A 25,308-nucleotide genomic window follows, 5' to 3' on the forward strand; every position below is an offset into this window, starting at 1 on the left:
CCTTTATCGTAATTCAAGTAAATGCATTGGCTATTCTTACCGTGAGAGCTTTATAAGGGTTTATTTGATCTTGGTTTATAGTCAGCAGGCATCCAGTCATATTTCTTAAAAAAACTTCAGTGGATTTCGCTGATCTGGAGTCAGAAAATGTTATTGGAGATCGTGTTTGAAGTCTCGGGTTATTAAGATTCACTAGATTGGGACCTGGAACTGTCAACACATACTTGTTAGTGGATCAGATCATGTTTTTCCACCATGATGAGACTTTACCAGCTACAGTGACTGGTAATGATTTGAACCAAAATTCTTCCAACTAGTTTTCATGGGATGCATCTCTTGCACTATTTTTCCCATGGGATGCATCTCTTGCACTATTTTTCCCACTGTGCAGCAGTTAGATAAATCCGGCGCACTGTGTCCATTGAACTTTTACAACCCAACAAGTCAACAGACAAACGGAAATAAATATAGTTGGAAGTGGTTGTGGGCAGCAATGAGCTCCCTATAAGTAACGTGCTTGCTTTACTCCTGTTCGCACTGCTCTCTGAAAGGGAGAATTCCTCCTATTTGGCTGCAGTAGCATGAGGTTACAACAGACACATGGGTCCTGGAAAAATAACCTGTCCATGGCTTGAAGTCTTAAAAAAATGTACCCCCCCCCCCCCGTTACCCCAATGTGCAGAAGATAGCCAAACATCCACCAGTCCTCCCGCATGAGTCGAATCTAAAGGAGGTGCCTAAACATGAATTAGATGAGTGAAATACTCAAGACAATGGACCCGACCCCTCTCTCGGCCATCCTTCATAACTGGATGGGAATTTGTACAGCAGCAGGCATGCCTGGAAAAAGGCTGCCTGATAGAAAGCTGACATTTTGAAAACTTCAGTTAGGACTCTGTGCCAGCCTATATTTTATTCACACATTGAGCCAAATAAAACTATAGATTTACCGTGAATATAACCAGTGCAGTGCCTTCTGGACCAAGGGTTTTCATCAAGTGCCTTGCCCAGCTAGCAGTTTTTATACTACTTAAAGTACAGGGGATATATGCTCCAGGAAATAAAAGACCTGGATGTGTTTGTTTCAGTTTATTTTTGTATGGGTTAATAAAAAATATTAGTCTAGAAAGTTCTAAAATAAAAGATTTTATGAACAAGATCATTTCTTTAAAACTTTCCACTAAAACTATATTGATACCAAAACATAGTGTTCTTTGAACTCACCTGCAGTGGCGGGGAGCCGTGAGGGGAACGGCCGGGCAATCCCTCCACTTGTCCAGCCGTGAGGGGAACGGCAAAGGCAACGGACCAAGCGGAGCCACGGGGACTCACCTGGGACTCTCCTGGCCAAGGCGGGCAGTGAACGCCTACATTTCCCAGCAGCCCCGGGTCCTGGCGCGCTCGTGACGCTCCCGCTGCGCCTGGAGGCGCCTCAAGACCGCGGAACACCTCCCGCAACGCAGGACGCGCGCGGGACGGCGCCGGGCTAAGTCCGGGCAAAGGGCGGGCCCTCTGTGGCCCTCAGAGGCACGAAGAGGCCGGGACGGGCCACCCCATTTGGCTGTTACAAAGTTGGAGGTACTGTATTGTTTTCATACCGATTCTGACATTGCACTGTTTTCACATCATGTCCATCTGGGAGGAGTTGAACGCCCTGTGTGGCACGAACTACGCCCAGAATGTATCTACTCCCCTTATACTGGACAGAGATGCCGATGAGGTAAATGACATTGACATTGTGAATACAGACAAAATGTGCACTAGTCCCTCACCACAACCCTCCAATTTACCATTAATAATGTTTCCAACTGAGGCGATGAATAAAACACCTGACCCAGTCTCACCACCTCAATTGACCCTACTGGCACAGATTGAACATTTGTTAACAACCACACTATCACCTTTGATTACTAAAATCAATGAGCTGGGAGACAGGCTGACTAGTATTGAAAATAAATTATCTAGAAATCCTATCGCCACTGAAACAACTGCCGCACCCATTCACTCTACTCTCTCCTGCAACAAAGAAAACTTCAAACCCACGACACCTATGAAAGCTCGAATTCCTGAACCTCTCATCTCTCCACCCAATCCAAGAGGCCAGAACAGCATTATTTCTAACTCCGTACCTGCACCCCATAGACTACCCAGGTTTGCACATGAACGCAGGAATTGGATCAATTTACCTCCAGAAGCTGCCCCCTACGTGACTGTTCTTTCTGGGGTCCCTGCACCGATTCAGGGCAAATTTGAATCCCATCAGGACTTGTTAAATAAAACCATCTCCTGGCTAAAACAACACAGACCATTGCCACCTGCTTTAGATGGCGGCATTTTGAGGGTCAGGAGGGTGGGGTGGCTTGGTACGTCGGCCAAAGACATCCCGGGCGACCTTATTTTAATTAAATTCAAAACTATGAATATTGTCCCCTATTTGCGATCCTCCCAACCCAAAGAGGGAGATGGTCCCATTCGCATATGGGACTTGCACGATTTTTATCCCGGCCCCCGACCCTACCCGTCCCTAAGGCAAGCGACATGGAACTATAAATTTTGGTAAAAGGGGATGCCACGAACTGTGTGCTACCAACAATTTTTAGAATGGTCTGTGTGATATTGATGCTGTTTTTTAATATTGCCTTTTGTCCTCTCTTACTTCTGAATTTTAAACTTTTTAACTGTGTAATTGATGATTTTAAACCGAAATTTTATGTCTATTTTTATAACAGTTATAACTATGTATGCTTATATGATATTTCTTTTTGAATATCGAATAAAGCTTATTTTGAACCTTTGAACCATAGTGTTAAAAACAGCTGCCAGTGTAGATCAGTACGAAATATGTATACATTCATCTATATCTACACACACATCTGTTATCCATTTGTGTGTTAATAGGCTAACATACATGCAGACACATACTACTTATACTTACCAAATTCTATATGTTTCAGTGCAGTAACATACAGGTAGGCGCATACTCCATATATTTGACAAAATTACAAGATAGTTGTGAGAACGACCCACTTGATTCAAAGCTACCCTACAAGATCTTATTTGCAGTGTGTTACATTGCTTGCGCAAAAGTGTCTACGTGCATCAAACAAATTTGGACAAACACACAAAATATGTATTACAGATTCTTGTTTATACACCCATAACTGACCGGTTTGTGTTGGCCAACAATGCTTCCAATGAAGGTTCATGTCTTTAGTGGGTAAATTGCCCAGCCTAAACCTCATGAACTTAATGTAATATAAATAATAATTATTTAAATATGACTGTACGTTTGGGAGCGCCTAAGAATTTATAACCATCTACGAATGGGATTTCTTGGCTAATTGATGTTAATCCTGCAAATGTGAAGAAAGTCTCACTGGCTTTTTCTCTGCTTCTTGAAAGGAAGGTCCTGAGGCAGCAAAAGCCCAAAGGGAAGTAAGCGCTAAAGTGAACAAAGCAGTCGATAGATAATCTCCCCTTGCATTTTATTGTTTTATTTGGAGGGATTATTTTTTTACTAATTCCAATTTCAGACCATAAGAGGAAGGCCAAAGTAGGTTTGGGCGCTGCTTGGAGTTTTTTTTTTTTTTTACATAATTTATTAAAATCTCCCTGGTGCAAAAGATCTGATCCTACTAGGCCAAATTGCGAGCAAATCTGTGCCTGAAAAGTATTAGGCTGCACTCTGAATAGAAGTCTGTAAATGTCTGTTTGAAGTGTCTCTAGTAGCTTTGAGTTGCACCCAGGCATGATTTCTGATCCATAACTAAGAGATTATATGAATTTAGCATCAATTGTCTTGAGAATGGGAAGCAATGGCGGGCCTCTCAGCTTAGTGTGCAACAATATAAATGCAAATAAAGCGAATTTGGTCTTTAATCTTGGAAATGTGGATTAAACGTAATTTGATGGTCAGAAGTAACTCCTAAGTATATGTACGTCATGGTTATTTCCAATTTTTCATCCAAGTGGCAAGCAACGTTTTTTTTCCCCTACACTGGTTACCTAAAAAACATAAAATTTCAATCAATTATTTGTAAAGCCCAGCACTGTCACCCTGGGTGTATTTGGGTGATGTTTCTCCGTTGAGGAGCCAGATCTTGAGTCTCTTTCTGAAGTCTACAAGCGAGAATGCTGGTCCAGGTCTTGGCAGTGATGTAGGAGAAGGAGAAGCCACTGCTGCGGCTGCCATGGATGCGGGGTGTGGGAGCGAGGGCGAGTGAAGAAGAGCAAATGTGTCTGGAGGGCTTGTGAAAGTTCAGTTGATGATTGATGTAGGCAGGTCCTAGGTCGTGGAGGGCTTTGTAGGCATGCATGAAGATCTTGAACTGGCATCTCTTCTGGATGGGGAACCAGTGGAGCTCTTAGGTGGCGGGGTGATGTGGGTTCGTTTGGGGAGGTGCAGGATGAGTCTGGCTGCAGCATTCTGTATGGTCTGGAGTCTTCTGAGGAGCTAGGTAGAGATGCTGGTGAAGAGTGTTGCCAAAGTCGAAGCAGCAGGTGACGAGAGCCTGAGTGACTGTTTTTTTTGTATTGGTTGGGATCCATCAGAAGATTCTGCGGAGCATGCACAGTGTGGTGAAGTTGGGGGAGGTGACTGCGTTGACTTGTGGTTTCATGGTCAGTTAGTTGTCAAGAATGATGCTACACGGGTGCGTGCATGGTCGGTTGGTCTGTGAGAGCCCAAGTTCTCCAGGCCTCCAGCTGTGGACCCCTGCGGAAGTGTTCTTCCCGAAGTACTTCAGTTTTGTTGGAGTTGATTTGGAGGCAATTTCCTGTCATCCATTTGGCTATGGTAGTCATGGTGTTACAGTAGTTGATTTTGGCGTTGGAGGACCCCTCTGTGAGCGAGAGGATCAGTTGAGTATTGTCTGCGTAGGAGACTATGTTGAGTCCGTGGGATCTGATGACCTCTGCGAGGGGTGGGGGGGCATATTGATGTTGAACAGGGTGAGGCCAAGGGATGATCTTTGTGGTATGCCACATATGATGTCTTTGGGTGCAGGGAGTCAGTTAGATGCTTTGTGTGCATCCGGTCAGGAAGGAGGCGATCCACTTGAGGGCATCTTGTTGTATGCCTAAGTAGGTGTAGAGTCTGTTGATGAAGGTGTTGTGGGAGATGGTGTCGAGCGCTGCAGAGAGGTCGAGGAGGATCAGTACCACAGTTTTCTCTGCGTTCGGGGACTGTTCTGGTGCCGTCTGTGGCAGAAATCAGTTCAGTCTCAGTGCTGTGGTTGGCATTGAATCAGATTGTGAGGCGTCCAGTGGGCGGCTTTGTTCCAGGAATTCAGCGAGCTGCTAGTTGATCGCTTTCTCAAGTACTTTGGCCGGGTAGAGGAGCAGGGAGATCGGATTATTTGTTTTGTTGGTAAATTTCCAGACCATTCCTACTGGTATATGCACCAAGGGTGGTTATTAATCATATAGCGATAAATGGATGGAATGTATCTGTGTGCTTAAATAGATAATCTCCCCATAGATTCAATGTTTTTTTGGAGAGATTATTTTTTACTAATTCCAAATTCAGCCCGTAGGAGGAAGGCCAAAGTAGGTTTGGGCACTGCTTGGAGTTTTTTTACAGAATTTATTAAAATCGCCCTCGTGCAAAAGATCTGATCCTACTAGGCCAAATTGCAAGCAAATCTGTGCATGAAAAGTATTGAACTGCACTCTGAATAGAAGTCTGTAAATGTCTGTTTGAAGTGTCTCTAGTAGCTTTGAGTTGCACCCAAGCATGATTTCTGACCCATAACTAAGAGATTATATGAATTTAGCATCAATTGTCTTGACAGTGGGAAGCAATGACAGGCCTCTCAGCTTAGTGTGCAACATTTTAAATGCAAATAAAGCGAATTTTGGAAATGTGGATTAAACGTAATTTGATGGTCAAAAGTAACTCCTAAGTATATGTACGTCATGGTTATTTCCAAATTTTCATCCAAGTGGCAAGCAACTTTTTTTCCCTACACTGGTAACCTAAAAAACATTTCAATCAATTATTTGTAAAGCCCAGCATTGTCTCCCTGGGTGTATCTGGGTGATGTTTCTCCGTCGAGGAGCCAGGTCTTGAGTGTGTGTGTGTGTATGTGTGTATATATATATATATATATATATATATATATATATATATATATATATATATATATATATATATATATATATATATATAAAAGCACAAAAAAACGCTTCTTCCGGAGTGCTGGAACCCAGCGGAAGTTGGCGCAGTTACCGGCGAAGCAGTCCGGTTGTATTCACATATTCAAAGTGTCCAAGATAAGAGTATCTTTGCGCTCTCAGGCAAAAAGACAAAGGGGGTCCAAATATCAATCAAGTAGTTTAATTACACAACGCGTATATATATATATATATATATATGTATCTATATATATATCCACAAATCCCTACAAACACACATAACCCATCTCCTCTGCTGGGGAAACTGGTAGCTAAATGATGCCCTGAGAGCTAGCTGTAGACTTTGAAAAACAGTGTTGCAGCTGGTTTCGATTGCTGACCTGTGTTTTAAACCTGTAGAAATTGTTTATGCTGTATAAATTCGAACCACCACCTTTCCACGCATTTTAACTGTGCGTGTAATTTACCTCCCTTAGCACTGCATTGAAACCATGGGGGATATAATGGAGGAAATATCTCCCATGATACTTTTGAGTCAAAAAACAAAATATCCACCCAGTGGTACATTAAGAACCTTTGCTGTGGTAGAAAGCACCATAGATCTGTGGAGATGAAATCCTTCGACTATGACCGGACTTCACATTGAAAGAGGAAGCTATAAAAACAGTATCTTTGAGTCTACAATCTTTTTATTCCACATATCAATTATGCCAAGCGAGAAAGCAACCTAGAAAACTCTCTGATATAATCAAGCAACAAAAGTCAGTCAACCAATTTCTGTCAATAACACCTCGCAAGAAAGGTGCGAGGAGATAATGGTTTCTTTCCTGAGAAGATAAAAAGACAGAACTTTCACTGCCCAAAAAATCTGTAGAAAGTCAAACCCTCAAAAAATCTTTCACTGTGCTTGTCTCAGCTGACCATTTTTGTGCTGACTGAAGGTGAAGTTCTGAACTGTCTGCAAATAGGACAGGTTAAGCTATTCTTAAAAAAAAAAAAAGGGAGTCTTAAAAGACCTAAACCATCTCAGGCCAGTAGCAACCTTCTCATTCCTAGAGAAGATTCTTGAAAGCTACATCTCATTGCAACTCAAATAATACATCGACCACAACTCACTAACAATTTTCCCTCCGAATTCAGAGGTGACTGCAGCACAGGGGCAGGCATTTTACAGATTGTGAACTTCGCTCACCTCTTGGGTAATGGAGACTCTTCAGAATAATTGACTTATCTGCAGTGTTTGACATGGTCAACCATATCATCCTATTAAACACTCGAGGAAAGAATGTGGATAAATGGACCTGTCCGAAGCTGGTTTTCCTCTTACCTGAACTAATTAAACTAAATAGGTATTTCTTATATCTAACAGTTTAAGTGGTACCTCACGGATCAGTACTATCTTCAACTCTTTTCAGCCTGTACATGGAACTTAAAGGCTCTTATCTCTTCTATTATCTTTATGCAGAAGATACCCAGCTAAATCTAAAAGCCTTATCTCAAAAAGATATCCCCTTCCTAGATCAACTCTTAAGGGAATACAAATCTAACTATTTTTCAAACACCTGACTCTTACCCCCTGGAAGACTGAATTCCACCTTATCTCTGGACCGCACAATTCGACACCAGTCTAAGAGTGATTGGACCAGCTTAATCTAAAAGCTAAGTGGCAAGCTCAGAATCATTGAATGCACTAAATCTTTCAGGTTCACAGTCAATAAATCTACTCTAAACCTCCAAGAGCACATAAATACATCAACAAAGAGTGCTCCACTCCAGCTCCGATTTCTCAGAAACATTAACATTTTATTCCAGAATCAAAATGTGGTAAATTCTCTAGTCCTCTCGAGTTTGTCAACACCCTATTAATTGAATCCCTAAAACAATCCCAAATATCCCAACGCCCTACTCATTGAATCCCAAGGAAGGCAACTCCCAGTGCTGCAGTAAGACTGACCTCAGGACTCAAGTGCTTCCATCATATCACTCCAGTACTTCTCACTCAGCTGGCTCCCTAATGCAACCCAAAGCATTGTAAATGGAATCTGAACTCTGCTCTATAATTGTATTTTTATGGGCTGCTAACGCGTCTGTAAATTCTTTATTTAGTAACTTTCTTACGAACCAGTCTAAAGCGCTCAGACTCCTCTGTGTCAAGCACTCACTATAGATAACTGAAGATAAATAAAATATAAAACACGCTGTCAAAACTATTGAGCTGCAGGGAATGGCCTGAGTGTGCCTGATTCGGACCCATTTCCTGCAGAGCTTAGTTGAAAATTGTGTTGGGTCAGTCCCATTATATGCTTTATGATTGTCTATTGTTTCCAGGTGTTTTATAGGGAAAAGGGATCTATGCTAGACCCAACCAGATGCCAATAGCAGAGAAAATATGTAATCTGTAAACTTGCACCCAAATCTTAAAATCAGTTTGAAGCTAGGTTGCAGATTAAGTGATCAGAAAAAAGTAATTTTTAGATTGCTTAATTTTTTACTCTGGTACATCATCTTTGACCTTTAAGAATGTATTTCGAGGTAGGCGAGGGGCATTGCATGTCTCTGATAAGAAAAGTGAAGATAATTTTATTGAAAGTATTGGTCTGTACGAAATTTGCTTGAGACCAGGTGATCTGAATATTTCATACAATTGATTCTCATTATTTCACATAACTTTGTGATCTTATTCTCACTGGTGCTCCCCAGGATGTGAGGGAGTGGAATTGTTGTACACTGGAGAGAATAAATAGCTTGGTTCCATCCTTGGCCTTTTTTCTATATTTTGTACTAAGCCCTTGCGTGATGGCTCCCCTACTGCCACAAGCGTGCGGGTCACATCTTAGTCCCCGTCTGCCACAAGTGTGCTGCTCATATCTTGATCCCCTTCTGCCACAAGTGTGCTGGTCTTATCTTGGTCCCCTACTGCCACAATCGTGCTGGTCATATTTTGGTCCCCTACTGCCACAAGTGTACTGGTCATATCTTGGTCCCCTACTGCCACAAGTGTGCTGGTCATATCTTGGTCCCCTACTGCTAAAGCGTTCTAGTAATATCCTGGTCCCCTACTGCCACAAGTGTACTGGTCATATATTGGTCCCCTACTGCCACAAGTGTGCTGGTCATATCTTGGTCCCCAACTGCCACAAACGTGCTGGTCATATCTTGGTCCCCTACTGCCACAAGTGTGCTGGTCATATCTTGGTCCACTACTGCCACAAGCTTGCTGGTCATTTCTTGGTCCCCACTGGCACAAGTGTGCTGGTCATATATTGGTCCCCTACTGCCACAAGTGTGCTGGTCATATCTTGGTACCCTACTGCCACAAGCGTGCTGGTCATATCTTGGTCCCCTTCTGCCACAAGTGTGCTGGTCATATCTTGGTCTCCTACTGCCACAAGCTTGCTGGTCATTTCTTGGTCCCCTACTGCCACAAGCGTTCTAGTCCTATATTGGTCCCCTACTGCCACAAGCATTCTAGTCATATCATGGTCCCCTACTGCCACAAGTGTGCTGGTCATATATTGGCCCCCTACTGCCACAAGCTTGCTGGTCATTTCTTGGTCCCCTACTGCCACAAGTGTGCTGGTCATATCTTGGTCCCCTACTGCCACAAGCGTTCTAGTCATATCTTGGTCCCCTACTGCCACAAGCGTTCTAGTCATATATTGGTCCCCTTCTGCCACAAGTGTGCTGGTCATATCTTGCCCCCCCCCCCCCCCCCACTGCCACAAGCTTGCTGGACATTTCTTGGTCCCCTACTGCCACAAGCGTTCTAGTCATATCTTGGTCCCCTTCTGCCACAAGCGTGCTGGTCATATCTTGGTCCCCTTCTGCCACAAGTGCGCTGGTCATATCTTGGTCCCCTACGCCACACTTGCTCGTCATTTCTTGGTCCCCTATTGCCACAAGTGTGCTGGTCATATCTTGGTCCCCTACTGCCACAAGCGTGCTGGTCATATTTCGGTCCAGTCCTCGTGGTTGAGGAATGTGGGCAGACAGGCGAGGTCTTCTCAGCTGACGTTGTTACCTTGCATCACACCCAGCTCTGACTATACAGAAAATGGGCGCCCCGTTCACGCAGCATCCACATCTCTAAACGACCGAAGACACTGAAAGAAAAGCTCGAGCATCCTATATGTTCACACGTTTTCCTTTTAAATGGGCATGGGAGCCGGGGTCGGTGTTGTGGTGTGTGTGTGTGTGTGTGTGTGTGCGCGCTGCAGGAAACTGCCAAAAGTGGGTCACTGGCCGATTAATACATCGACACCGTGAATTGTTGAAGTTGAGCATTTGAAAACGTTGGCAGCCTGCCACCGAAAAACTGAGGGCTTCTTTTCCAACAAGCCAGCGAGTGCTGCCATGGCTCCACCTCCCTGCTGGCTATTTATCTGCCAGGACCTTTGTGACTCGAGTGCACTTTACAGTAGTAGCGAATGTTACATAAGCCCAGGCACGGGTCCCCGTGCAGGACAGAACGATGATGCAAGCTTTTAGTTGCAAGTGTGCAGCGAGACACCATCGCACTTCTGTGAATGGAAAGTTAAAACACACACTGCTTTGAAGCCCAGCCTTCGCGTTTGTGTACTGTGCAGAACGCTCTGCGCAAGTTTCCTGTGCAGTTTTCAGATGCAGGGGTTGGCAGAGCGCCCGGGGCTGCACGGAGCCTGTCGAAGGTTAGTATAGTTCTGTGCTGACACAACACGAAACTGAAAGGGTTGTACTTTGTGCTGCTTTCTCCCCGTTTGTTTACACTCTGCGGGGCGGGGGAGGGGCCCGGCGTTGCATTTTAAACAGTTTTTAAGTCGAATACTCGACGTTTAATAGAAGCGAGACTATCAAAGAGGCGAAACGGGGGCTTAGCTGCTTGCAGGCGCCCCGCACAAGCCACTCCGAAATGTCACTTGAGTAATCTGGCCAAAGTTCAACATCGGGGGGTGGCAGCAGAGTTTGGATCAGCAGAAACGAACTGCTGAGCCCAGCCCCGCTGGCTGCTTGAAACGGCGACTTCTTTTCGAAACGAAAGAAATTGGATTGTTTACATTGTGTGTGGCGAGCGGCGGGTGGATCGAACATGCCTGCCAAGGTGTTTTTCTTGTTTATTTTTTGTGGTTTGGTGACCTGGGAAATCGCGCAGTGTGGACGGTTTCAGTTGCAAGCAAGAGTGCTTAATAAAGCTGACATTTCTCAATTATAAAGCATGCCCGCTTTCGAACGGAAATGCAGCTCCGAGCATTTAGAGGGAACCCGCCATTAGACACAAGTAACGAAATGACGCCGAGGGGGGTTAAGGATGGTTTATAAAGGAAAAGTGGATACAATTAATCTGAGCTAGTCTATGGATGCTCGTTTAACTTGAATACTTCTGGGGTGGGTGTGCCCTTTCAAGACATGTTGACTTGCACTTTGATGCTTCAGCTGCCCGACACTAGCAGTGACGCTAGGGCTTTTATGTTTTTTGTGCATAATTCATAGAAAGGAACACGACAAAAACCGTGCATCGATGATAACGGCCACCGTTTGACTAATGACGCAAACTCCCAAGTGTTAACCCCAAATTCTAGGAATTCCTAAACTATGGTATTAATTGACATTCCAAGTTAATCAGGTTTTCCCATTAGAGAACTTTTCTCTTGGAGACGGTAGACTGACAAGGTTTTCCCCTCAAATAAATAAGCACAGAATCGGTCTGCTTTTAACACGAGAGAAGGCATTATGGCTGTATTAAGTGCATGTTGAAATTGCAGATATTATGGACACGTTTGTGCAGTGCCACCGCAATACACGTATTTGAACTTTTCTACAATAAATGGTGTATATGGTACCAACGTTTTTCACAAATAAAATCTCAATTCACCTGCTGTGCATATAAACGTGTATTTGCATATATACACCAGAAATTGGTATAGTAGTTTGACTTTGCCGTAAACTGTTCACCAGTAAACATTCTGTGGTATCATTGAGCGTTCATCTGAGCAGTTAACTGTTTCAGAACCCAACATCGCCTCTGCTTTAAATATTTGCAAGATGCTCACATGCGTTGCATGCTACAGCACGATGGGGCAATTTTCTTGTTGAGTGAATAGCGTGTGTGGAAGGATGAAAGCACATCAGTGTGATTACAGACAATAAGGCGCTACAAAATATTTCTAGTCACCGAATATTTTTGAGTCCGATTCGGTAAAATCTGTAACCCTACCACCACCTCGCCCCCATGCGCTCAACCATGCTTTTTTGTACTGATCTGTACTGTAATACTTTCGATCTACCTTGATATTTACATTGAATCCTAAAGAACAGCATGTTATCATAGCATGTTATCACCATTTGAGTGCCCCACAATATCACTCCCACTTTCATTGCTTTCATTACGCAGGGCCCTGTTGAGTTACGTTATTTATTTTGCATTGTGCTGATCAGTCTGAGCTAATATCCTAGCTCCACCTATCTTGCTCTCGTTCAGAATCTCCTGCATGTATTTCTGAGAGGAAATACATCTGTATACTCTTACCAGACTACAATGTCCTCCTATAATTCTGCTTCCCTAGCCCAAAGGTTAGCTTTGAAATCTTTTAAAACTGATGGAAAAAAAGGTTTTAGTTAAATGTGGCCTCACTCCTCAGAATCAACTGTTATTTACGCAGACTGTGGGAGCTCGCCACTAGAAGTGGTTGTGCACTGGTATCTTTGCAAGCCATCACATTTTAATGTTACAAGCTTTGTCCAGACTTTCATGCTGACTGTTGAGATGCTTGATGATCTTGTGGTGTAAACAGTTTTATACCTGCTGTTGTATGATCTTATGTTGAAGCACATCACTCCGTAATATATCTGAGCTGCACATTATAAAAACCATGAAATAAATAATTTCATTATTTGGGCTTACTTGCTCAGATAATAAACACATCGGTAGTATGAGATCACATTCACCGTGTGATAAACTACATCTGCAGGCGGCTATTTTAGAAGCTCGATCATATTTCGAAATACTATAATCCAATCGTCATCACCTCTAGGTGTGCAGAAACAGTCTAATTGTATGTTTCTTAGTCCAACTTCAGTTTTAAACTGGCTTTTACACCCCCAAAACTGTCTGTGATTATGTTAAATACAAAAACGAACTACCAATTGAGTGTCAAATGCAACATCAGGAACTTTATCCCCAAAACAGATGTAAAGATATATAAGCCATAGTTATCTTACAGATTGAATATGGAAATGCCCTATGACACCCCTTCAAAATTGATCTTGCAACCCCTCAAAGCAGTGCTAACTTGATTGTATTGCTGAAGCTTTAGTTGGCTTTAAATGGCAGCCTTCAAGCATGCAGCACATGCAAGACTGCTCACCATGCCACCCCAGTTTAGACCTGGCCAAATGCAAATCAGTCTTGACCCTGTGCCTCATGGGAATAGTCCAGCCCAAACTGCCAAACCAGGTCCTCCCTGGGCAGTAAACAAGCATCTTTGGACCGGTTTTGGGGTTTCACCCCTCATCAGCCAGGAAAGCTTGAATCCAGTGGTACAGTGAGCCCGGGACCCACGTCTGGGCATACCCATCGAGAAAGCAAAAGACAAAATTGATGGACGGTTTGCAGAACAAATCAAAACATTCATCACCCCCAGTCAAGAGATCTGGGTTAAATCCATCATTTTTTGCTCACCATACCACCCCAGTTTGGACCTGGCCATAGCAAATCAGTCTTGACCCTTTGCCTCATGGGAACAGTCCAGCCTGAACTGCCAAGCCAGGTCCTCTCTGGACAAGCAATTGAAGGGATTTCAAGTTACATCTAACTGCATTGTAGTTGTAAGTTGTTGGTATTTTAAATGATAACGTGAAGGCTACATCTTGGTCTCTTCTGCACAGAATGACCATGTGTTTTTATACCATAGTTGATGAACTTTGCAGTTGAGCAGTTCTATAGATCGCCTTTTGACTGGTTGTCTAAGGTCCCACCTATTCCTTTAAAGTATTATGTTAGATATTTAATACAGCATTGACCATAGCACAGAATAGGTTCCTTCGGAGTCTAGTTGGGCTTCCGCAATCGACACCCATAAAACCTTTGCTTTTGGATTTGGGCTGTAGACCTCTGGATGAGATGGCACAGTACCGGCTTGTCGCCTTTTGGCGACGACTCTGGACTACTCATGAGCTTAGCCTCTTTGCCCACGAACTGTGTGAAATTAGATCATTGTGGGGTGCCATGAAAATCCCTTGGTTGCGGGAGGTCAAACAGATTCTGCACTCCATGGGCCTTTCTGAATTATGGTTACATCCGGAATGTGCTAGGTTCCCCTCCAAAGTGGAGTTTAAAGAGCTATTTTGGGCAGCAAAGAAATCTGCATTGGTTTCACTCTCATCAGAAAATAGCCTAACGGGATTGTTCCTAACACATAAGATTATACCATCCCTTGAGCCTTTTTGGGATTTGATATGCAAAGCCCTTGACCGTAAGCTGTACTTTCAGTTTCGGGTGGGAACGTTGCCGATCAATTCCTTTACTGCAAAATGGACAAAGTCTTCTACCTCCAAGTGTCCTTTTTGCTCTGATCAGGTTGAGAGTATTGGCCATATATTTTTTGCGTGCCCAGCATATCGATTGCCCCAACTAAAATGGCTGCAACCAATTTGTAAAACTTTAAATTGTGTAGAGAATCGCACTGCCCTGTTGAAACTACGCGACATGCGCACTGAAAAATCTGTGATTTGTGTTGCTAAATTTCTGGGGTGGATGTGGCTGATACGTGCAAAGAACGTGTAACCCTGCTTTGATTAACTTGTTTTCTTTTTCTTAACTTGTTTTTAAATTTTGTATGTTGCCTACGGGCAATCTTTCTTTTTATATTTGGGGTTCCTTGGAATATGTAAAAATGTTGATATCTTGTAAATGTTTTTATTTCGTGGTCTTTTATGAATTTTATTCGAAATAAAGACTTATGAACTTGATATTTAATAATGTACATATATATACTTTGATGAATACTGATATACTGGCGGGAGCCTTGAAATCTTTCGAATTGGAAGTGACCAATCCGAACTGTCTCTCCCTCAAAGCTCTGGTGCTTCTTCCAGGTTTTCATAATATACAGTGAGAAGCTATTGTATATTCAGGATTAGTGTCCCTTGGTCTCCAAGAAAAACAAAGGAAGGTGATCTGGTTTAAATTGACCATTTCTTGAACTGACTGTCCATCTGAAGGGTTAGGAACGTTGGCAATGGTAGTTTTCTTTTTGAAGCATTGTTATATTAGTATATGTGTAAGCTAAATTTTAGTCCGGGACTAGGGAAACAGTTTAAGCAGGTCTTTTTGTCTTTCCAAAGCCGGAATAGTTTTCCATGGTTTTAAGTAAATACCTTAAAGAATTGTAGATGAAATAAGTGCAATATGTTTGTCCCCTTATCCCATTCTGTGTACCTTTTTAGCTCTTGCCAGTGTGTTTAATGTAACTCTTAATTCTTGTTATAGAAATGCAAAGCACAGCAGTGCTGGTTCAAAACAAAGTAATCCAATACATCTGTTTCACTTCCTGGTTCCTGAAGGATATCTAACACGCACTCAAGACAAAGCAGGAAGAACATAAGTTAAAAATGTCACACTTGGCAGCCACCTAAAGAGTTGGCACAAAACTTAAATTTGTATACTGAAAATATAGTTATTTTAGTAGGTTGAAGTAGATCAGTGTGACACTTTATATGAGTAGGAAATAAAAAACTTGCGTATCAGTTGAAACCTGTGGTTAGTGCTATCAGTATGACCCGGACTAGGATTACATTTTTTTTATATAACACACTTTTACTGGTGTTGGAGGGACGTTTGGCTCTTGAATTACAATATGCCTGTCTGCTTGGATACTTTATGGAGGTTAATTTTTTATTTGCCTATAGATTGATCACCGTACACAGTGTAGCCGTGCTCTATCTATATCTATCTATCTGTTTGGGCTTCATCCTAAATATCTTTATATTGTCCTCAGACATGTATGTTTCCGTTGCATTAACAGAAAGCTTTTCTCTTGATGCTCAGGAAAGCTGTGGGCATGTACATAAAAGGCCAGGGGAATAAAGGTGTGTACAGCATCCATGCAGAAATGAGATTTGGTTTAGGGTGGCCCATTATTTCGCTCCTTTCTCCCTGGAAATGTACCAAGTTTGCGCCGCCTATCAGCATTAATGTACTTGTCTTGTTATTGTTAAAAAAAAACAGAAAAACACCTGAGCATTGTATGTCTCGTTTCACAGAAAGAAGACACGGCTCGTTTATCAAGCAACCTTTAACACCCCCATCCTCTTCGGTCTATTCCTTGCTTTCTTCGTTACCTTCGAAGAATAAAGCGAGCATAGGCAGCGGCAGCAAGCGCCCCTCCAGTGGCAGCAGTGCCTCACCCGTCTCCAAGATGTTGAAGTCGCCCAAAGAGAAGTTCAGTGGGAACAGGCCAATGCATCCTTTGCAGCACAGCAAGTTTATCCAAGATAAAACGTAAGTCCATGCATCCTGAAGGCAAGTGGTGCACAGTTACCTTTTGAACATAATTTGTGTATGGATTACTATAAAATGGATTACTATAAAATGCAGAAAACACGCTTACCCCCGCTTGGTGGTGTAATTGGCTTGCATGTTTAATGGGAACCTATTAGTCGGTTTACCTTTAATGCACAATCTATCACCACCATCTACTTTAACTTTTGCTTGTACTTTAAAGACAGATGGCGATCCTATGCAAATATGAAAAATATAAAAATATGAACAGTTTTTTCCCTTAAATTGACCCACTATGTAGTTTTTTGTCATTGCTACAGTATTTCCTTCCTCCCCAGTATTGTGCATGATGTGACTGAGTAGGCTGCCCTGTTGGTCTTCTGCTAGGTTCACGCTAAAGAAATGCCATTACAAAACTGTAGATCTTTTGCATACAACATAGTGTAACGTGGCATTGGGATATGAACTGCCAAGGAGGGGATCACTCATTAGCAATGTCAATATGTTGATTAATTTGCATTTACATGACCGGATCATAAAGTTTTATATCGTATTGTGGTACGAGTTAAGACATCATTAACGCTATAAGAAAAGGGATATTGCATTGCCCTCTTATGTATTTATTTGTGCTGGATTGTGTGGAAAGGTAATGAAAAGGTTGGGGCAGCGCTACGAACGGTGTCTGGTATAGTGTCACATTTCCAATTTCATGTTTCTCTATGTGCTCAGACCAAGGAGGGCTTTGAATAAGCGGGAACAAAGGGTAGACAACGGATCTGCTTTAAAAAACACCTTTGCATACAACAAAAGACTGAAACATCTAATGTGTTAATAATTGACCAGTGCAGCTTCTTTTACCACCTTAAGACTATCCTCGTCTATCAGAGTCCACACACCGAAGTTGGCTGTCATGAAATTATTCCTTTTGAGACGAACAGGAAGTTTTAAATGCTGTATCAGTGTTGATCTTTGATAATGATAGAGCCCACACAGGCAGTTCTCTTAAACGCGGAGGGAAAAACAGTACACCAATATGCAGGAACTGTTGTTTGGTTTTGAAGGTATTTTATAGTGCTTTCGCTAAACCATTGACTGTCACAATTATGGTGAACTCTATTATTTTTGCAAAACTTTGGTGCGAGAACATTCTTACTGGCAGATTTAATGGATGATGGACAAGTGTCTAAAAATAAATGAAGTGCTCCTGTTGCCAAAGATTTTGTTTTCATGAATTTCACAGAACGGCAGTGTGGTAAAATATGAGGACAGGTTTCTAAAAGGGACGTTGCTTTTTGCTGTAAATCATTTTCTTCATGTTGGTGGAAGTATGGTCTGAAGTTCACAATTGCTGTTTTTTCATTACATTAATTGAATAAACTTATTTAGCACCCAGTACATTTGTCTCTAGGTGCAGTGATGCAACTGCCTGCAGGGCCGTAAGGTTAAATAGTAGCTGGATATGTAAGCCATTCGTTCTTTCCAAAAGCTTACGTGATCAGTCTCAAAATCACCTAGAGAGGCATCACACAGGTTAAGCACCGCATTAGAATATCTTTTGTCCCAGTATTTCCTTTCTGTAGGTTGCCTGAATCAGACTATCTTTATTTGAAGGTCTCTAGACTCATGAATGTTGGAGTTGTCGAAGCTTACATTTGATGTAGATGATTCGAGATTGTGTGTGCGTTCGCAAACCAAAGTTTTTTAAACTCAACAGTATCCACCTTCAGACATTGAACTTTCTGGTGAACTGCAGGCATGATTTGTTTTACTCCTTCTTTTACCCGAATCTGAGCTAGCTACAGTTTCTATGTCCAGTCTTAACTTTAATTGTTGGCATAATCATGCCCAAAATATTTACCATTGATCCCAACACAATATGCTTTTGGGGAGTTAGATAAAGAAAATGTCTCATAAGAGTTAGTAGTGCATACTTTTATTTAATTAATATTAGCACTTATTCACTAAACATACTTGTCTATATAAGTGCAGCTTACGTATAAAAGTTACATCCAGTACACAAACCAAGAAGAAAGACAAATAGGTGTCACATTACAAGAGACCCAAACCAAATTCTACAGATATGTTTCTAATAAAATAGTTAGGGCACTAAGCCCATAAGATAGTTTGTGAACCAAGTCAATCAAGATCACAAGAACCCATGAAAGAAAACTCTGCTACCATCCCTGAAGGGGTTCCCTAATGGCTTAGCTAGAAAGCTTCTTGGGAGTTGGTCTCCTCTCATAAGCAATAGATTAATCTAATAACAGTAGATCGTATGGCTCCAATTGGGGGAGAATGGCAAATGCATGACTACCCAAGTAGACAACAACATAGTCAAGACTGAGTTCTACTTTAAAAATGTGATTTGAAAGCTTAGTAAATATATATATATTGAAAATCGGACTTCGCTGTAGGTCTCATTCAGCTTTCGGACAGTTTCAGCATGGATTAGGGAGGTTATCTGGCTGGATTCCAGCACCATTTAGGAATGGTGAAGGATCATACCTGTGAGACCGTGGGTATGATTTGAGATGTGAATGGGGAAAGCAAAATCTGTGACAGTTTGTCCTGTTCAATATGGGTTAAATTCTGAGCAGGAGCCATCCCAACTCAGTTGGCTTTTCAAATTAAGGGGCTGATTATAATGGCGGTCGGATGAGCATCTGATTGCAATTGTTGCAGGAACGGGACCAGCCGCCATGTAGTCAGTGGTCCCGCCTGCTAAATTACGATCCGACCGCCTCTATGGCGGTCAGAAACATGCTTCTTTGCATTGAGGCTTGGGGCTGCGGCCCGCAAAAGGGCTGCAGCACAAGCCCCAATGTCAAAAGGCATGTTTGTAAACATTCCTGGTCCCTGTGGCAGACACCATGCGGTGCCCGATGCGTGATGCAGGGATGTTTAGGGGCAGCGCAGGTGCCACTGAGGGCCCATAGCGGAGGGCCATGGGCACTGCTATTGGCCCCAAAAAAGCCATTCCGCCAGCCTTTTCAGGTCAAAAGAAATAACGTGAACATTCTGGCAGAAAGGTGGATCGTAATCCCTATGGCCTCCATTGTGGGGAATGCGATCGGACCGACCGCCCTATAGGCTCCCTGAGCTTGTTGGTCGGGTCTGGGGCAATGCTCTTCAACCGACCGCATCCCAATGCGGAGGTCTGACTGCGGTTATAGATGTTGGTGAGACTGTTGGTGTCACTCCCACTGACATCGTAATCAGCACATAGTTTAGCTGTAGTTGAGGACAGTTCATTAGTCTATAACTATAACTAAGGGTCTCCTTGGGATGCTAGATTTCCAGAACCATGAAACTCTGGGTTTTTAATTATTCCACTTCAGAAAGATTGTGTAGTTTTAATTGTAATCTTTGTAGCGACAATGTAAAAGTTACAATGAATGCAGCTTGGTAGCAATAAAAAAGGACAGTGTTAATTTCTGTTGATTTTTCTTTAGTCTTGTCTTCTAAGAAATCCAAATAAAGCAGAGCCCCTGCCGCACTTACCCAAAGGGACAGGGCACTGTGTTAGACTATTAAGTCAAAGAAAAGGCTCCCTTTGGCCTTCTATATCAAATCTCAGGTACACTAAATACTCCATGCTCACTCCTAACTTGATATACAACCCAGTCTACATTAAGGTCTGAACACCACACTTATTAATCATATACAAATCCCCACAAGAACAGTTATTTAAAATGCATTAACAACATGAAATATTTGTCATTCTATTCACCATTACAGCAAGGGATGGGAAAAAAGGGAAGAGAAAAAGAGGAGATTGCTTTTTTCGTTCGTCCTATATCACAATTGGAAATAGTATATTACAAGAACATATATTACACATACAGGTAGAATACACTAGACAATCACATATCTTTACAATTACTAATCTTCTTAGATCATTGTTAAAGGCACAGAGTATCTTCAGATAAGTAATATCTACTGTTGTTCTTTAATGCCCGCCAGATTCAGTGTCCTATATGCATCGATTTGTTTCGGTGGATACCTAGTAATTAAAACAACCTTCTTAAGGAAAAATGCATTTCTCCCATAGTTTCAGTAAACACAATTTCCCTTTTCAATCTTAGTGTAGCACATGCATCATTTTCACATGCCCTTGTGGTCTCATACGGCCCCAATGAGCTGTTAACCCAGTGAGAGTCCCTTCAGTATTCCATCAACCAGATCAATCAAATCAATCCTTTATATGTGGGGCATTTCAGTTTTAATCCTTTTCTGTTAATTTTTTGTCTGCAGTTTTTTATGTTGACAGGGGCCACAGCTTTTTATTTTTATTTAGACGAGGTCTTCCAGATTACGGGACGCACCAGTCGTCGTCCATGCAGTCTCGTATTATTTCTTCTAAGAAAGCCTGGGCCTTTTGGTTTTCTGTAGAAATTATGTGCTAGCCAGATCAAGGTTTTTACTAAAATTATCTGTAACAGGAAGGGTGATCATTTAAAATGGGAGTTCCCATTGTTTGGACTGCACCTTACCCTGCCAGCATATATAGGGTATGGTGCCCAAATATCAAGTTATGCTTTGAATAGTTCGGTAGGGATTTTGCTCTTTCCAGGGGCTTTACCTACTTTCTGGACAATAATCGCGCACTGTTTTTCCGTCAAAGTAAGGCAGCCCAAGTTATCCTCGGACTCCCTTGGTAGTGTAGCATGCTCAGTAGAGTATTTTGTGCCTTGATCAAGAAGTGGTCCTACCTGACCTGCATAGTCGAATGTATCATAAACCCTATTGCTTCCACTATATAAGGATTGAAAGTGGCTGGTCCATTCTTTAAGGAGAATATTACTCTTGGGTCACATCTTATTTGCTTTTTGGGTTTCGCCTGCCGAAAGGCTGCGCTCTGCGCAGACTTTCAGCGCAGGTGAAATCCTATGTCTACACTAAGCACTTCGGGAACGTCCCCCGGCTCTCATTGGCTAGCTCCATAAATGGAGGCTAGCCATTGGGTGCCGGATCTGTCCGTCAAGGCCGGACCAGATTCGGGGGCGTTGCCGAGATTTTTTCCCAGGGCGGAGTTACGTTTTTCCCCGTTCCCTCCCCTTTCACTGAAAGTGAATTCAGATGCGCTGTCCATTCCCGCCCCCTCCCGCCGTCCGTCCGCCCCCTCCGTGTGCCTTTCCGCCCCCCCCCCCCCCTCGCTGCCCTGTGCACGTTTCCCGCCCCCTCCCGCCCCCTCCCGCCGTCCGTTGCCGGAGACTCCCTTTCGCGTCGGGCAGGTTCCCAAGCCCCGCCCGCGGCCTCCGTTAATGTGAGATTGCCCGGCAGTCCATTCCCGCCCCCTCCGTGTCCTCTCCCGCCCCCTCCCGCCGTCCGTCCCGCCCCCTCCGTGTGCCTTTCCGCCCCCCCCCCCCCTCGCTGTCCTGTGCACGTTTCCCGCCCCCTCCCGCCCCCTCCCGCCGTCCGTTGCCGGAGACTCCCTTTCGCGTCGGGCAGGTTCCCAAGCCCCGCCCGCGGCCTCCGTTAATGTGAGATTGCCCGGCAGAAGGCTCCTGACAGTGGCTGCGTGAGGCTTCAAAGGCGGGGGGCTGACCCCTGCGTGCCTGGCATTCCTGCGGGCTGCCCTCCCCGGGGCCAGGGAGCATGCCATGGTCGGGCCGTGCGCCGCCGGGGGAGGTGGCCGCCCCTTTTCTCACCGTCAGACTGAAAGTGCGTTGTCATGACAATAAAGGCAGGATCGCTGACACAGGGAAGAGATTCGCCTTATCTGCGCCTCGCTTCCTGCATACCAAGTGTACAAGCCAGGAAGAAGTGTTCGTGCGGCAGACGAGGAGTGACTCGCGGCGCTCGAGTCTGCGGTCTCTGCCACCGAGACGGGCTGTGGTTTGCTTCAGAGAGCGGGCCCGCCTGGAGAAGACCATTGCACCCTCTGAGCCGAGCGCCAGTCCGCGGTTTATGAAGGATATCTATCTATCTGTGTGCGACCTCTCCTCAATCCTTAACATGTCGGATGTTTGATCAAGTCCATCTTAGAGCCACACTGATGTCATACGTTAGGCCGAGGGCGTGAAAGTCGACCAGGCCTTACATACTATTGCCACTGCCGGTATCGACCACATTTAACCATTTCTAGCAATCTGGTATTAAAATGCACCGTCTGCCAGTAGCTCCTCTGATGCTACTGTTCATGGGAGCGAGCAAAAGAACTGTCAGTCAAACTCGTGGATTTGCGACAGTCTCTCTCTGAACTGTCAAGAATCGTGGCAGTACGTAGTATGTTGTGTGTGGACCCTGAAACGTTGAAACATCACTATGGTTTGCCAGTATGGACCCTGAAACGTTGAAACATCACTATGGTTTGCCAGTATGGTACAGTACACCACCATAACCATCGCCACTGGAATGGTCACTGAGGACAGTTACACGACGTCAAATTACATCACTAGTGACTAGAGTGACTCCCTTGGGAGTGGCTTGTGCCATCAGCTCAGAGTAGAGCATACTTGTCGTGGCTTCTAACTGTACATACCCTGTGCTCGTTACATACAAGGGCACCACTAATACAGTCAAGCACCGTAGGTACTGTACACAGGATATGGCCTTTTCCCATTATATGCACTGTTATTGAACATTTCTAGAACGACCCAGTCATACCCCCGTAATGATTTACAGGCGAGCAAAGTCCATCTGTGTATGGACTTTTAACACTGGCTTTTGCATCCCAAATACCCAACCAAATGTGGGTGACTTGATAGATAGCAGTGTATCCAGCATGTGGCCAAAGGTCATGTGCATTATCACTCGATTGATGATGTGTAGCTTGCTGAATTGAACACTGTCATTGTTGTCCTCAGTGGTATCGTTTGAGTTTTCATCATTAATGGGGGAGTGCGCTGTGGGTTTAAAGTATTAATAAAGGCACTTCTAACCCGCCCCGCTACGCCGCAGATCCAGCTATAGTATGTTTGAAGTGGAAGTGCAGGCACTTCTCGGGTGCCCTGCTATACACCTGATATGCCAGCCCTAGCAGTTCTTAGCGGGGTCTGCTGATGTACGTTCAAAGTAGTAAATCAAGCACTTCTCAGCTGCCCTGCTATACATATAATAAAGTAGACCCAGCACTTCTAACGAAGGGTGCCATGTGCTTGGTGGGGCAGTTCAAGGAAGTCTCGCCTGAGCTGCCATATGTTTGGTGGGACAGAAGTAAACCGACACTTCTCAGCAGCCGTAATGTACAACAGTGTACATACTTCTCCGTATGGCTGCCTATACACTCACTAGTTGAGAGCAACAACACGTCTAATCAGGGGTTTTAAGACATAGGACAGAGGGGCAGCAGTGTTACTGTGCTTTCAGGTGCATAGACCCAGGGCTTCTTGGCAGACAGCTGAGCTATTCGTTTACTGGGGCAATATACACTCAGTGTTGCTATAAGTGCATTCGGACAGTAGTCGCACTTTATGCGTTTAGTAGGACAGAGAAACACTCCTCGCCAGGGCTGCTCTTTATCTAGGGGTCACTGAATGTCCTCTCCAGCTGTCTTAGTCTGCTTTTCGTTCGATAGGAAGCACGTCTCACTAAGATTAAGAACGTCCAGCACAACAAAGCCTGACACCTCAGCAGGGAAGCTCTAATAGGATTTTTTTAATGTAACAGTAGGGGGTTCATCCCAGATGATCGCATCTAGCAATCCAAGACAACGCCACCCGTCACCGCTCAGAAGTCGAGGCATTATGTGGGCCAGCAGTCACGCGGGAGAAAGGGCCATTTCCTACAACAGAGTCCAATCCACGGTCAATGCAAACTACATTATTGCGTTTCACTTAGCTTGTTAAGGTACGCTTATAATTTCATATCCGATTGCCCCCTCCCGCCCCCTCCCGCCGTCCGTGTCCCCTCCCGCCCACTCCCGCCGTCCGTGTCCTCTCCCTTCAAGAATGCTTCGAAGGGCTCAGGTGCCGCGGCGTCAGGCAAGTCAGCAGAGTCCTGTGGGGCAAGGGAGGGGAAACGGGGGTTAGGGTGAAGCACCGTTGGCATGGTGCGTGGGAGAGAAGTCCGGAAGTCCCGCCCCCGCCCGGAGACGCATGGAGCCCCGGAGGAGAAGTGCTGGATGGTGCGGGGCTCCCGTGTGCTGAGGGAGCCCCGGGGGAAGAGACGGCAGGAGCGGAGTTGTGTTCCTCCAGCTGACGGAAGTCCCGCCCGGAGACGCATGGAGCCCCGGAGGAGAAGTGCTGGAGTTGGGCTCAGCTGCCACACGAAGCCATTGGTCATCAGAATGAAGTATGTACCAGAGAGAGAGAGTGCCGGTATGTTTTAAAATTAAGACTTCTGTGCCATATGTGTGTTTTTAGACAGCCTGCATGACACGCACTGGTGCAAGTACTCTTAGGTAGAGGCGGTGACATACCAGTAAACCATGGCCAGGGCTGACGGGCGTGCAACTATTTATGAATATAACTGCTCACTCTCTCAAAAAGTGTATTTTTTTTGAGAATACAGCTTACAGTCGGGCTCTGAACTAGGCTATGTGTACTTCAGTCAGCCTCTCTTCCTGAGGCTTGCCCTGCCCCACCCCCCTCCCTCCGATGCCTTACTGTGTCGTATGGTAATGGCTTAGAATAGCAATAACATGTATTTTCAGCCTCGGGTAAATAATAAATAATGAGCGGGGCTGCGAACCCTGCTATAATCCGCAAATTGATTTTTTATTAAACTGCTCATTGTGTCTTTTTGAAATAAAGTAC

General features: G+C 44.1%; 1 protein-coding gene across 1 annotated transcript in view; it reads left to right on the forward strand.

Moving 5' to 3' along the window:
- ATXN7 (ataxin 7) overlaps positions 1 to 25,308 on the forward strand; it is a 371,238-nt gene that overhangs the window by 133,182 nt on the left and 212,748 nt on the right. The window contains exon 4 of the mRNA XM_078661542.1: positions 16,372 to 16,609. Coding sequence (XP_078517668.1) covers positions 16,372 to 16,609 — 238 coding nt within the window. The remainder of the gene's footprint in view (positions 1 to 16,371; positions 16,610 to 25,308) is intronic.

Source organism: Lissotriton helveticus, chromosome 9 (assembly GCF_964261635.1).
Source record: "Lissotriton helveticus chromosome 9, aLisHel1.1, whole genome shotgun sequence".
NCBI lineage: Eukaryota > Metazoa > Chordata > Amphibia > Caudata > Salamandridae > Lissotriton > Lissotriton helveticus.